Source organism: Schistocerca gregaria, chromosome 2, assembly GCF_023897955.1.
Source record: "Schistocerca gregaria isolate iqSchGreg1 chromosome 2, iqSchGreg1.2, whole genome shotgun sequence".
In the NCBI taxonomy this organism is placed as follows: Eukaryota; Metazoa; Arthropoda; class Insecta; order Orthoptera; family Acrididae; genus Schistocerca; species Schistocerca gregaria.
This window is the reverse complement of record NC_064921.1, coordinates 720,220,100-720,236,379: the sequence shown is the minus strand read 5'-3', so window position 1 is coordinate 720,236,379 and position 16,280 is coordinate 720,220,100. Positions and strand designations below refer to the sequence as shown.

The 16,280-nt window shown below is 38.7% G+C and overlaps 1 protein-coding gene across 2 annotated transcripts in view; it reads right to left on the bottom strand.

Moving 5' to 3' along the window:
• LOC126334850 (CDK5RAP1-like protein) overlaps window positions 1–16,280 on the bottom strand; it is a 107,477-nt gene that overhangs the window by 57,727 nt on the left and 33,470 nt on the right. For both annotated transcript variants that reach the window (XR_007564779.1, XM_049997518.1), the window contains exons 4-5: window positions 8,823–8,968; window positions 3,618–3,832 (exon numbers count right to left, since the gene is read on the bottom strand). Coding sequence is in view for 1 of the 2 variants with exons in the window: in XM_049997518.1 (XP_049853475.1) it covers window positions 3,618–3,832; window positions 8,823–8,968 (361 nt within the window). In the remaining variant the exon portion in view is untranslated. The remainder of the gene's footprint in view (window positions 1–3,617; window positions 3,833–8,822; window positions 8,969–16,280) is intronic.

The following is a 16,280-nucleotide window of genomic DNA, read 5'->3' as shown; positions in this document are numbered from 1 at the left end:
ATAGACCACTATGGCTCCTGTATATTGGACCATGTTTTTTATAAAAAACAGGTATGCCTCATCACATTTAAAACACATAATTTTCACATGTATCTCAGGAATACTTTTCTTCATGGCCTATTTTATTGTTTTAAGCTTTAGACACCCACTAGTTGTATTTGCGATTTGCTGCAGATCTGAAGACGGTCATTGGTAGCCAGAATCAATTCTCTGAGGACCACAATATTTGTGATCATAGATGTGAAATAAATAAATTTATTCTACATTTTCAGATCACTGTTCCACTTGCAACCATGTTCCACTTGTGACCATGTCACAGCTTGTAAATGTAATATTGGGTGGAGAAATAAACACAAACATAAATATCGTTAATGGAACTAGTAATGTCCTTAGAAATGTCCTTGTTAGTTTTAGCATGTACCTGTTGGTAAGCAGTGCAACAACGTTTACTACAATGACTGCACCATTAATCAACCAAGTGATCAAATGCCTAAAAGCAGACCTACAAAACATATTTATCAGAAATCTGATACAAAATTTTTCCAGAAAAATAGCAAACCAAAGTGCGGATAAAAGATATAGAGAAGCTAACGTAAAAGGGAAATTCTCTGAATTCTCAACATTATTCAAACTGAATTCAGGAAAGACATTTTCAAAGGTAAGTATCACAGTCTCAGTGACACTTACCTTTGAAAATGTCTTGCAAGTTTAACAAATGGATAACAGCAGGTATTACCAAATCCTCCCAAACCCTCAAATACCTCAGTTCCAAGAAAAAGGGTTACAATTAGCCACAGTTCTTAAATTTCTATCATAGGTACAAAAAATTTATGGGATGGTGCTGACTGATGCAAAAATGACATTTAATGACAAGGTAATAAACACTGCAGAGAATAAAAGAACGCAGCCTGGGATGACATTAAACAGGAAACAGGAGAGACAAAAGCAAAACAACGTACTGGTATGGGAGGCTAAAGCAATAAATGATCCACATCACCTAGCAAACTACGTAAATGAACATTTTTCAAGTACTGCAGAGAAATTACTACCAACCACAAAATATGAAGTCAGTAAAACGGCACAAAGCCTACAAAATAAAAAGTCAGTAAGCTTAAATGAAGCATCGACATGTGTGCTGAAAGAATACATACGGAATATACAAGCTCCCTCAACAAAAATAATAAATGAGTCATTCACATGAGGAAATATCCACAGCATTTAAAACAAGCAAGAGTTGTGACTCTTGCTAAAGAAAGGTAATACAGAAGGTGTAGAAAACTACCAGCCCCTTTCTCAGCTGTCATCATTCTCAAAAATAATAGAATCAATCACAAAAGATAAATTAATGAATTACTTGAACAAATATGACAGTCTAAGTGAGTCACAGGTTGGATTCCAAAGCGACAGAAGTACAGAATCAGCAACAGCACAACTCACAAAAAACGGTATTTCACACTGTTGACAAAGATGAGTGTTTTACATGCACATGTTTAAATATTTCTAGGGTTTCTGATATTGTTGATCATATGATTCTACTAAATCAGCTAGTATCATTACGAATATAGGTGTAACTAATGACTCATTCCAGTTGTACCTAGCAGGCAGCACACAAAGAGTAGAGATAACACATACTGCAAATCAGCTTAGCCTTTCCGTAAAACACTTACCAGAATTAAAATATATTAACCTAGGAATTTCTCAGGGCAGTATATTATGACCAATACTGTTACCAATGTACATCATTGATGTTCCTTATAGTGTGACCCGATGTTTTCCCAGCATATTTCAAACTTATATAATTTCTTCCCATGAACCATTCGTGAGTGGAATAGGAAGGGGGGGGGGAGTGACAGTGGTACACAAAGTACCCTCCACCACACACCACAAAGTGATTTTTTGGATTGTAATAAAGAAATTAAGCTCTAAGATGATCTAATTACCTAAGACACAGACCTGCAAACTGAGGCAATCGTGGAACCCTATACTGAGCCGAGAAAAGGCAAAGTGTTCCTGAACAGTGAGGTCTGTGCCCAAAAACAATACCACAGACACTGGAGACCGCAGTTCACAGCTAGGTGCTGCTGCTGCTGCTGCTGCTGCTATGAGTCCGTTTGCTGAAATATCGTGGAGAACTTACTCAGTGGGGGCACAAAAATTCTACAGGTTCTCAATAGTGCTAGTAGTGGGGAAAAAAATCTTTTGCTCATTACAACAGTATTACCGTTTCTGAGAAAATGCATCACCCTCTCGCAGAGAAGGCGAACCAAAACCTCAATGAAGTTTATAACTGGTCAGTATGCAATAAAGTGATATTGAACATACTGGAAACAAATGCCATGAATTTCAGTTTTAAGGCGGGGAAGCGGGGAAGGGGGGGGAGGGGGGTGGGAGGGGGAGGGTAAGTGACACTTAAGTTAAATAGAATGCGTAACTACGCAAAATTTCTGGTAATGAATATTCATACTTAGTTGATATGGTGTGAACACACAAAGCTATTTGCAAACTGTATCTCATCAGCATGTTATGCCCTTAAGAGTCCTGTCAACAGCTAGTGTCTTTTAGTTACATACTATTTGTATATAAACTCAGTTCTGAGCTATGGAATTCTTTCCTGGGGAACAAAATTCATAAGATATCAACACAGTGCTTAAACTACAGAGAAGAGCCATAAGAGTATCACCGTATCCAAAAATAGTACTTAAGCTCATTGTAAAGATCATTCAAACTGACGGAGAAAGAGTAAAGTTAAAATTCAAAACACCATTTTCTATTGAAAAATAATACTACACAATAAAATTTCCATAGAGATTAAAGAGATTAGTAAAATGAACTTATTTCAAAAGGAAAGTTAATAAGTATCTGTTATGCAACACATTCTATACATGGAGGGATACTTAGATAAAATGGAGTAAACAATTGATAAAAATTAATAATAGAATGATGATAAAAATCTATTTTTGCCCTATATTATACTGGAACTCTTCTACAAATTCCTGTTCACAGAACACTATCAAAAATCACCCAGAGTACACACCACAGTTCTTCTTTGGTACATATGATGCAGTGTGATAATGCTGAAACCTTGCATAAGCAAAGAGAAAGTGTCACCTGTCAGCAGGGGTGTACACTAAGCTGTACAGTCAATGTACATCAATGTACAAAGTGATATCTAGTGACTTAGTCTCATGTTTTGTATTTTTACTTATGTATCCATTTGCTGCAAATTGGTCAGTAGATTTTCTCTATGCAAAATGCAATTATTTATATTGCATCTAACAACATTTCAACAGCTGGTATGGGAGCGTAAAAAACTGTATTTGTTAACTGATTAAAAGTTGTAATTCCTTTACAACTGGTACTAAGTATGGCATAACAGACAGAAATAAACATGAAGTATCTGTGAATTAGCAGCTGAAGATGAGGGTGAATATCTCACATTTGTTGTGATTAATGAAAACATCTTATTTCAGTTGCTTCTCTTACATAAAATGCATTATAAACAAATGTCATACGTCTGACTTACACATCCCAAGGTTCAATACTTTATTTTTAAATTTCACTTCCATTATGCAACATGCACAAATTATTCAGATTGATTTATGTCATATGTACATTACCTCATCAGGAAAATCCTTGGGATGTGGAGAAGTAAATCGTATCCTCATTTCAGGATTAACAAGAGAAATCTTGTCCAGCAGATCGGCAAACCTGAGCCCTCCTCTCTTGTTCTTGTAGACTGTGCGAAACCCCTTTGCAAGGTGTGTTTCTTCATTAGGTATACCACCATAATGATCAATTGCTGACATATCACGGTAGCTGTTCACATTCTGACCTGTTCATTAAAGGCACGAAGCAAGGTGTACAGTCTTATAACATAAGGCTACATCTATAACTCTGAACTAATTAGACATTAAGCGAGTTCATCCCTCAACAAATCATCAAAATAAGAATTAAAACCAGTGTCTTTGGTGAATGATTCATGATTTGAGACACTTGGAAACCTCATCACACACATTCTAGCTTTTCACAAATATCCTGGATTTACTACCTCATTTCTTATCTTTCTTATTTTGAAGCATCTCTTCCTTCCTTTTCTTCAAATTGTTTACCTCTCTCATTCTATTTTCTGATTCTCTCATTTCTCACGCATCCATTCCATCTCCATTTATATATCTTTGTTCATCTTCAGTACCTCTCATGTTGTGTACTGATGCTGCAAATAAAACTGCAGTGGTTATAAAAAATAAGAGTTTCACAGCCTTTTCTTTGCAATTTCTGAAAGGCCTGTTCCAGTTGTTTCAATTTAAGCAGTGATGAACATTTGGTAAAAGAGACTCTGGCTCTTCTGTCTGTAATAGAACTAATTATTTGGAACTGGCTAAGCAATGTTTTCTCTACGCAATAATTTCCTTTTTTATCCAATGAGAAGCTATCCATGAGCTTTCCATGACTCTCTCTAACACATTATATATTTTATGTCAATGTAACTCGTAAATGTAGCCTAATTTGCTGTAATCGTAGACAGTCAGGGTGTATAATTAAACAGTGCACACCTTCACAAATGACCTAAAGAGGCTCACTCTGCACAGGCAGTGGGCTGGATTCTTGGTCGCTCTAATGTTTTAGTGTTATGGTGTTGGATCCTTGGTCACTCTAATGCTTTAGTGTTAGGCTGTATGTCAATGTAACCCATGATTCAGTGTGCTTGTTCTTATTACAATGCTCCTCACTGTGTCTGTATTTTCCCATATGTGAAAGAGAATTAAAAGCTGGTTGGTGGGGATACTAATATTGTGTTTGTGCAACATTACAACATAATTATATGCAATCCTTTATCTTCGGTGTAATGATATGATATCCAATTGTATGCTTCTCTTTGCGTTATGTAGGCTCTTGCCAGAATTTTTTGTTGAAATTTCAGTCTATGTTGTTCTCCATATAGAAATAGGTCTTTGTACAGCACTGTACACCTTGACAATGAGGAACAGTGCATTGCAGTTTCATATGCAGAGAAAGTCATATGTAACCATCAAAGTCCGAGCAGGGCTAGTTTTTTGTGTACTTGTATTGCAATTATAATATCAAACACAGTACTAAATAAGTCATATCGTGGTGGACAGCACCCCTCCCCCTCATCAAATGACACTATGCACAAATGTTATACCAGTTCATTGAGTGCAGATCCCTCTATTCATGCAGTAAATTGCAAATCATGGCAGCCACTGTCCAAATACAAGTCTAATCAAGTCCAAGTAGTTGGCTGCAGCTGGAGATGAAGCTGGTAGTGAAGGAACATTTAAGGGTCAGCCAACCACTGAGCCGTTTCCTGGCCTACTAGAGAATTTCAGATGACAAGCCTGAGACATTGGTCCTAGCCAGACATGCACAATGTTAAGACTATCAATACATCCAGCAGGGTTACTAAACTCATGACCAGGAAACAAAGTAAGATTTTAATTTTGTCCCAGTATTATATAGGATAGTATGCTAGGAACGTTACATAAAAGGTGTTTATAGCGGAATTTTTATGCTGAACTTCATTGCAAATTTACAGTGTGTGATGGACAGTTCATGATCCTGACATGCCGATATAGCTAAAGTGACCATAGTAACCACTTGATCTGCAGTCGAAGAGAACTATTATTCAATTTACACAGTGGATTATCTGCATTTGAATTCAGAATTATGTGGTGATAACCTGTGTTAGTGCACTAAAAAACTTTCGAGTATGGCTTCGTGTATTTGTGAACTCAAAGTAATATATGGCACAAACCATTATTTCCTATGTCACATTCAACATGAGCTTTAAGTCAGTAGCAATTAAATAGGGTGCAGGGGGTCAATTTTTGAAAATATAATACAACTAGATACATAAAAAATCTCCTAACCAAGTAGTGGCAAGAAAAAACACACATGCATGTTAAAGAAATGTGCAAGCTTTTGGAGCTGGTGGCTCCTTCTTCCAACAGACTTCCTTCAGCAGAAGGGTTGAAGGGGAATGAAGAGTGATGGAGGAAAAGGACTGGTGAAGTTTAGAAAATGGGGAGAGTTTGAAAAAGTCACCCAGAACACCGGGTCAGAGAAGACTTACCAGACGGGATGAGCAGGAAAGACTCTCTTCCTGCATCTCTCCTTGTTCCCACATCAACCCTTCTGATAGAAAAAGGAGTCATTGGCTCCAAAAGCTTGCACATTTCTTTAATCTTAATACAGGTGTTTTCTCCTGCTCTGACACTGGGTCACAGAAAACAGATTGTGCTGTTAAGCTTGTGACCCATTCTTTGTTGTATTGCAGGTTGAAAGTTGTTTCAGGGTAGCCAAATACAATGATCTTCCAGAGTTGTAAGTGCTCAGGACATTAAGTAAGCATCTTGGCACTTCTTGAGAAATGAAAGTATCATAATATACACTGCCTGATCGAAAAAGCAAAGCACATAGAAGAAGTCATCAGATGTCCATGTAACTTGGTACACGTACACATCTTTGGCAGGTGTCTGAAACACTACAGTTGCAATTCTCTGTGACAGGTAGAATGGCACCAGATGCATTAGTGTCATTCATGCTTAGCATTGTTACCAGGCCTAGTGGACATACAAAGTACGTTAACAGTGTCAGATACCGAGGCATCACTGTTATAAACACAGATATGCTGAGCAATCATGTGAGATAGTTTGAAAGGGGCCACATTTTGAGTTCCATTTAGCTGGCTCATTGAATCAAGCAACATAGAGATTCATGTGGCATTGAGATGTGATAGTGACCTGATGTTGGACTGTATGATAATGTGAAGCCACACATACTTGTTGTCAAGGTTCCAATTGATCTTGTCTGACAATCATAAGGGAGGACCAAACACACCGTAACCCTTTCAAATCTATGCCAGCTACCCGCAAATAAGTACTGGATTCTCTGCAACATTCTGTGTCATCCTGCACCACTGGTTGAAAACTAGCAGCATCCAGACTAGGGAATTACATTCCCATGTGAATGGTGCAGATGAAGGAGCTTGCACAGGATAGAGTATCATGGAGAGCTGCATCAAACCAGTCTCAGGACTGCAGACAACAACAACAACAACAACATGAATGGTGCCATAAACACAACAACACAAACAGCTGCATTTGGACTGGTGCTGTGACAAGGAAGAATGGACAGCTGATGAATGGCATAACACTGTTTTCATTGATGTATCATACTTCTGCACTTGCCCAGTGACCTAAATTGGTGATTATGGGCATCACCAGGGGAGAAGTCCCATTCTTTCAATGTTTTGGTGTTTTGGACACATCACCGATATAACATGTGAAACCAGCTCAGATGTCAACTCTGATCCATTGCCAGTATCCAGAATATCAAGGACCAGTTCCAACAGTTGTGGGGCTGCTTGTCTCAACATGCTTCCCAAACAAGTTTGTGCAGGCGTTCACACCAGAAGGTGTGCAACATCATAGTGATAAGTGGGCTCATTAAGCCAAGTTCTTTATAAATGTGACTCAATATTGTAATCACTGAAATAACATCACATACACTATCAATCTGTAAAGTTTCATTTGGTTTCCACCTTCCCTTCTGGGTGCTTCACTTTTTTTGTCAGGCAGTGTATTTCCATAAGTGCTGATTTCAGACAGGATTCACTCTATTTATCTTTGATACTGTCCACTATTTGAAGTGTGTGTTTAGCAGATATCAATTAATCTTTCTATATTGAAACCATGTGGATCTTAGTCAATTCCTTTCAGTCCTCAGTGAGATGCAAGTGTTTTACATGACAGTTACATCTGAAACTCCTTCTGTATGATTAATAGGAAAATCAGCATATGCTACTAGGCTGCCTGTATCACCACCTTCACAATAATAAACTAAGCTTCTTTCCACATGGAGGGTATTTGTCATTGTAATAAGTATTCATTAAACATAACAATTTGATGGAGTGAGGGTAGTGATCATTTTCTTTGCTTTTTTAAGATATGTGACTATCCCATTTGGATTTAATTCTTGTTCCATTTTTGGCCATTATTATTATACACTCATTTCTGTACTAAAGATGTCAATATGATTTAGTTTGCATAGCCACTATTAATTTTATCACTTGTCTTTTCCACATATTGGTGCTGTTTTCTTGCTTGCCAGCTGGGAGTAACATTTCCTTTCACAATTTGGAAACCCTTGTTTCACTGACTGGGACATCATAGTAGTTGTTGGCACAAGCAAAGAATGGTTGGAAGATTTAATTATAAAACATAATGAATCACATGACCATGAAGGAGTGAAGTACTAGCAGATAGTTTTGCAACAATTCTATGGCCTATGGGAGAATATTTTATGTAGAAACATAGCTGTCGTCTACATGCAAAAGCTAGGTCTATATTAAAAAGGTAAATAAGAGAGCCCCAGAGAGGCAAATGTCAAGATCAATCATTAAGGGATTTGATAAAAGACTACAAACAATATGTAACTGTTTTTCAGCACAAAATTAATCAAAGTGATAACTTATGACATCGTCAGTTAGAAATCTAGTGGAAAGTAAATGCCCTGCAACAAACAGACTGCATATTAAGATATATACTGATCTGACACCAAGAAGGGACAAGGGAAGATGATGATGATGAGGAGGAGGAGGAGGAGGAGGAGGAGGAGTACAATATGAGTGGAATGGATGGCTTAAGTCACATCACTTTTTACTGTATTTTCAGTTGCATGTTCATTTTCTTTCTGATTAAAAAATGTGTTGCCTACCGGCAGGAATGGTACACAGTCCTAACACTAGTGAAAATTAAGTTATTAATACAGATATCATTGTACACATTAAAAATAAGTCTTACCCAGGAGGGTCACTTCTTTGATACCCTGTTCTGATAACTGTCGCACTTCAGCCAGTATGGAATCCACTGGCCGTGACCGTTCTCTTCCTCTTGTGAAAGGAACAATACAGTAGGTACACATATTGTCACAGCCACGCATTATAGATCTGTAAAATTTAATATCAAGAATATTCTTGTTAACTACCAACTATTAAAGTCAACTTTTATAAATTTATCAAGGGGTGAACACTGAGTAACAGGGGAGCACTTCAGGACGGGCTACAAAAATAAGGACAAAATATTGTAGAATGCCAAAAATAAAAGAGAGAATGCTTTAACATGTTGCCCATGAGCATATGGCAAGATATGGGGAGCCCCTGAAATTTGAATACTTTTGGTAAGAATGCTATACTCACTAACTCCTTTTGCAAATTATATGGACACCCCCCCCCCCCCCCCCCCCCACGCATGAACCATGGACCTTGCCGTTGGTGGGGAGGATTGCGTGCCTCAACGATACAGGTGGCCGTACCGTAGGTGCAACCACAACGGATGGGTATCTGTTGAGAGGCCAGACAAATGTGTGGTTCCTGAAGAGGGACAGCAGCCTTTTCAGTAGTTGCAGGGGCAACAGTCTGGATGATTGACTGATCTGGCCTTGTAACATTAACCAAAATGGCCTTGCTGTTCTGGTACTGCAAACGGCTGTAAGCTAGGGGAAACTACAGCTGTAATTTTTCCTGAGGGCATGCAGCTTTACTGTATGAGTAGCATGGAGAGCTGCATCAAACCAGTCTTAGGACTGAAGATCACAACAACAACAACATGGACACACACTCTGGGAGGGAACGTGCTCAGTATTACACTAAGTATGAATGTTTGTAATAAATTAAGCCTTCTGTCAGACAATGTTTGTAATAAATTAAGCCTTCTGTCAGACAGTGTAAACTTGTTTATGTTAAGAATACAGCAGTAAATAGGAAGTAAGTGAACATGATGAAGGGTATAACAGCAATAACAAAGCAACAACTCATTTTCAAAATAACACCGTATGAGGCAGTATACTAGTCAGTGCAGTGGTTTTACACTCGTACAAAATATGTTTAATACTTCACATTGGTTACATGCAGCAGTTGGCATAGTATATAAAAGGTGGTGAGTAATATATTTACTTATTTGCAACTGATTCTCAAATATTCTTCATCCAAGTGTCAACAGAACATAACATGAACAAGTCAATGAAACGAAAGAACTTTGCAAAAGTGAACACAAAGAAAGATATCTGGAAAGATTGCCATCCCACTCCTGATCTCAGTTTGCGCAGTTCAACTCATATTAATCACACAAATAGGATGTTAGGAATGCCAACTGAGAGTCTTGATTCAAGAAACAAGGAAGAAAGGAAATTACAGTATTTTGTCCCATCAATGATAAGGTCATTTGGAGACTATGAAGAGCAGGGGACTGGGAAAGGATAGGAATAATCAGACAGGGCACCCACGGCCTAGAGGCAGCATCTTGAACTACTGAACAGCACATCACAAGTCCTCAGTTTGATCCTACCCACTGCTAAAATTTTGAAGAAAAATCACCATCAATGCTGGCCAAAGACTTCCAATATGAGAAGTCAGCCTTGTTCTGCCCTGTGAAAGAGGCTAGAGAAGTGTACAGAGCTCCAAAGTAATGGTCTTCCCTTGAGGCAGTGATCACTGTTCTGAGGAAGCAGAAGGCAATGGAAATGATGGCATTAAAGACACATGATGTGTATCCACAGGGCACGTGGCTGGTAACTAAAAAAGTTTCATGATAATCTCTCCAATGGCTAAATGTTTAGGTTTAGTTCCTCAGTCAGATCTGTGGGATGGGACTCCTAAGGGAGAGGAAACCATGGTGAAAAAGACTAAAAAACCAATGAAAAGGTTACATTCTACAAGCCAGAGTGTAGGATGTGAGAAGTTTGATGTTTGAACAATGTGGTAGGGAAGCTTGAAAATCTGAAAAGGGAAATGTGAAGGCAAAATCTAGATTTTGTGAGGACCAGTGAAGTGAAATGGAAAGAAAATAAGGACTTTTGGTCATTAGTCATGGGGGCCTGGAACACAACAGCAAGAGAAGGAGGAGAAGACAGAGTTATGGAAGAATACTGACTTGGCAGCAGGAATGAAAAAGACCAAATGAGTTCTCCAAAAACAGAAAGAGCAAGAAATATGTTTGAAACTGACCTAGAGATTTGAGGAGATTACATATGATGTGCAACATACTTAGTACACATGTAAAGAATAGCTTTCTTTATGATACCAAGATAAACACATATGAGCAAAATGACAGTTTAACCTTCATTTAATTAATTACATTATATGAGCTAAATCGCTGTTTAATTACACAATAATAAAGTAAATTTTCATTATATCACTCTGATGTCACATATCCCACAGTAATAACACACTTGAAGCATTAAATAGCATAATTGCATTAGATCACAACCAATCTACTGACTGCTAATTATCTCGCACACAACTACCTCATAGTGGGATTGTGTGGATAGCTTGGAATCTGTGTCATTTTCTTGCATGGATGGTAATTTTTTTCTCACCTAGCTCATTGTTTATTTTATATTACTGCTGCTGGCCTGGACATATGACAGCACAACTTAACACTGTGTCAGCTGAAGTAATACAGAAGGAACAGGTACAGGCATACACTTGTAAAGGAACAATGAAATGGCACACAACAATGTTATTTGTGGTTAGCGCACTTTATACGTAGGTGTGCCTACTAGAGAGTTAAGGTCAGACACAGACTATGGAATCAGATGTTGGATTGTAAGGTGTGCCTCTTCATACACTTATTATGGATCATCAAAACAGCCTATCTTGCATTTCTAAAATCTGAATTTACAAACATGCAAATTAATGTCATTTTCCTACCACATTACACTGTCATCCAAAGTAAGTAATCAGATTTATGTGCCGGTATGTACATGATAGGGAGTAGGATGCATGCATATCATAATTCTGTTCATTTCACATGGAGATGAACGAGAACTTTTGGACTGTGAGGAGGCCAGTCACTCACAATGGCAGCAAATGGTAGGAAGGACATCTGGTCATTGGAAACCAGAGACAAGAGTGCTGACCAAACCACAGCTGGCAGCTTTCTCTTTTGATGTTGGGTCTCAGGGGCCAAACTGACAGGCAGTTGCTATTTTTACAATGGCTGGGGCAGTTTTTTCACAAAAGCCTCTTTTTTGAGGCAAGAATGTGCCAACTCTGTGCTACAGCTGTGATACTATTTAGAACGTTTTGGAGAAATGGTCGCTGAGCTCCATGGGATAGCCGACAGAACTGCACCACACTTAGTACCCCAATATCATACTGTGTAGGCACCCTTTGCCAGAAAGCTTCCCGTGTAAAGTCCTGGTGGAAGCTGTGATAGGCTGCTTGACAGTTGTGTCAGCACACATTTGTAGTCACCATAGGGAGGTGGCAGGAAGGAATGGTACTGTCGCCTAGGCTGACGGAGTACGGTATCAAGAGTCTGGACAAATTTGTTGTATGGCCATATTTGGTGAAGGTTTTGTCTATTGGCAATGACTGACTGTGTTCTAGCTGAGCCAAGAGCAGTTGCTCTCTGGGTGCAGGGCAGAAGAGAATTTGAGCAGGTGGCTCCTGGCAGGCATAGGAATCAGTCATTCAATTTGGTGCCCTTGCTGCAGAGTAATTTCATTTGCAGTTTCACTTGTCAGGCCATCCGGACAGACACTTAGTTTCTTGGTGTTCAATCTTCAATCGGTCTCCAACGAGGAACCCATCTCCAAGTAGTGGAGCCAATAATGGGTAGCAGCCATCACCAGCATGCTGCCTGGTGCTGTACTTTTAGTAATCTATGCAGCTCCGGCCTGTAGGGTTTCAATTGATTTTTCAGCCGCCCAAAATTCAAATGGAGGTTTCTCAGCAGTGGCAACCATAGAACCACTTAGCCTACTTAGCTAATATCATGGTACTGCATCCAATTACCCACTTGTTTATCAATATTATACATTTCATCTGTTCTCTTTCCGCCCCCTGCCATAGTAGAGTAGATCACAAGATTCTATGCAGTGTCTTGCCAACACCTCTATCAAGTGAAGACTATTTACATGTTCGGTTTACTTTAGTATACATGATTGTTCCTTGTACAAATTCATGATTAATTTGGTGTTACATTTAATGTAATTTTAAATTTTTAGGATGGCATTTACCTGTTAAAGAGTCACACTTAACACATTTCCTAACACAATATTTAATTGGGAACATCGATCAATTAATTTAATTATTAAATTACATGAGAGGCTAGTCACCCAACATGGGATTTACATCAGGGCCATTTTAGGACTGCATTTCACACCTCATGTAGAATCAATGTAAACCCCAATAGCAAACACGCAGCTGGTTTCCAGGTGTACCCAGGAGCAGGTACAGACTCGGATCACAATATAGCAGTGATTAAGATTAGACTGAAGTTTAAAAGAATCATTTGGAAGAATTAAAGTTGAAAGAAATGGGATATTATAGTGCGAAAGAATGATGAGCTACATTTGAAGTTCTATAAAACTGTAGATGCTGTGATAATGAATACCACAACATGATTCTCAGCTGAAGAGGAATGGACAGCTATAAAATGGGCAATCACAGAAGTTGGATAGGTAAACATAGGTACAAGGATTGTAACTGCAAAGAAACCTTGGGTAACAGAAGAAATACTTCCACTGACTGATGAAAGAAGGAAGTAAGTTCAGGGAAAGGCAGGAATATAGCAATGTAAGTCATTTAGGAATGAAATAAGCTCGAAGTGGAGGGGAGTCAATGAGAAAACATGTAGATATCCAAAAAGAAATGTTAGCTGAAGGACTGCTTCAGCATACAGAAAAATCATACAACATTCATTAAAATTCAAATCAAGTGTGTCAAGATTAAAGTGCAAAGCGAATTCCACTGTTAAACACAGAGGAGAGAGTGGATACATAGGAAGTGCACACTGAAGATCCCTATGAGAGGGAGAACTATTCTGATGACGTGGCATAAGAAGAAATGCGCATACATAAGGAAGACTTAGGGGATAGAGTTTAACATAATTTAAAAGACTTGCATTCAAATAAGGCAGAAGAGTTAGGTAGCCTTTGCAATTTCTAGAACCTTGGGCGGATGTGGTAACCAATATACCACAATAATATGCACAAGAATGGTAAAGAGAACTGAGAATCTTTTAGATGACAATTGGTTTGGTTTTCAGAAAAGTATAGGTATTAAAGAGGAAGATCTGAAGTTAAGACTGATAATGGAAGCATGACTTAAGGAAAAACAAAGCATGCTCAAATGATTTGTTGACCTAGAAAAAGGACTCAGTAATCTAAGATTGTGCAAGATGTTCCAAATTCTGAAAAAAAAATATAGGAGTACCAGTAAGCTATTGGAAAAGATGGAAATTTACAATCTGAATGAGAACCAAGAGGGAACAATAAGAATGGAAAACCAAGAACGAAGAGATCAGGTTAAAAGTGGTGAAAGAAAAGGGTACAGTCTTTCATCCGCACTGCTCGATCTATAAATTGAAGAAGGAATGACACAAATAAAGGAAAGGCTCAAGTATAGTGTTAAAATTCAGAGTGAAAGGATATCTATGATAAGATTCGCTAATGACATTACTATCTTACGTGGAACAAAGAAGAATTATAGGACCTGTTGATGGAATGAACAGTATGAGTGCAGAATTCAGATTGAGAATAAACCATAGAAAGTTGATAGTAATGAGGAGTACCAGGAAAGAGAATAGCAATTAGAGAGGGCTTAATTTGCAGAAGAAATTTCTGAGAACGTATGTTAGGAGCACAGTGCTGTATGGTGATGAATCCTGGAGTGATGGGAAAAAAGGAAAAGAAGAAAATCAAAGCATCTGAAATTCGGTGTTATAGAAAGATATCAAAATTTAGGTGTACTGATAAAATAAGGGATGAGCAGACACTCTGCAGTATGGCAGAAGAAAAGAACGTGTGGAATACACTAACAAGAAGAAGGAAGAGTATGATAGAATATATGTTTAGACATCAGAGAATTACTTCCATGATACTACAGGGGAGCTGCAGAGGGTAAAACCAGGAGAAGACGGAGACTGGAATACATTCAACATATAACTGAGGACAGAATGCAAGTAACAACTGGAATCAGTCAATTCATACAAATATGAAGTTCTAACAATTTGTTGCAGTGCAGGAAGAAATTTGTTCTTCAAAACATTTTCATAGGATGCACCTGTTACCGTAGTGCCCTTTGGAACACAATGGGTAAGGATTACACCCTCGCTGTCCCAGAACATGGACACCGTCATTTTTTCAGCACTGGTGGTTACCTGAAATTTTTTTGGTGGCGGTGAATCTGTGTGCTTCCATTGAGCTGACTGGTGCTTTGTTTCTGGATTGAAAAATGGCATCGTTGTCTCATCAATTGACACAACCGACAAAAAGAAAGTCCCATTCATGCTGTCGTTGCGCGTCAACATTGCTTGGCAACATGCCACACGGGCAGCCATGTGGTCGTCCGTCAGCATTCGTGGCACCCATCTGGATGACACTCTTCACATTTTCAGGTTGTCATGCAGGATTGTGTGCACAGAACCCACAGAAATGCCAACTCTGGAGGCGATCTGTTCAACAGTCATTCGGCGATCCCCCAAAACATTTCTCTCCACTTTCTCGATCATGTCGTCAGACCGGCTTGTGCGAGCCCAAGGTTGTTTCAGTTTGTTGTCACACGATGTTCTGCCTTCATTAAACTGTCGCACCCACAAACGCAGTTTCGACACATTCATAACTCCATCACCACATGTGTCCTTCAACTGTCGATGAATTTCAATTGGTTTCACACCACGCAAATTCAGAAAGCGAATGATTGCACACTGTTCAAGTAAGGAAAACGTCGCCATTTTAAGTATTTAAAACAGTTTTCATTCCAGCCGCTGGCAGTAAAATTCCATCTGCCGTATGGTGCTGCCATCTCTGGGACGTATTGACAATGAACGCAGCCTCATTTTAAAACAATGCGCATGTTTCTATCTCTTTCCAGTCCGGAGAAAAAAAATCGGAGGCCTTAGAACTTGAATGCACCTCGTAGTTTCAGTTGATCATCACTGCTTCATTTCAGCATGCTCTTCCCTCAACCTATTTTATGTTTCATCAGAATATTTTGAACAGACTGACGGCGTCACCACGTGCAGCCTCTTGTCTCCCCTGGTGACTAATTGTTGTATGGAGGATTTTGAGGAAAGAGCACCTGAATCAGTGGTTCTTAAATCAACTGTTTTTGGAGGTATGTGGATAATACTTTCATTGTGTGACCCCACAGAGAAGATAAGTTAATGGAGTTTTTAACATAATCTTGACTGCATTCATGAGAACAGTCAATTTAGTATGGAATTAGAGAAAGATGGTTGTCTCCCATTCCTGGA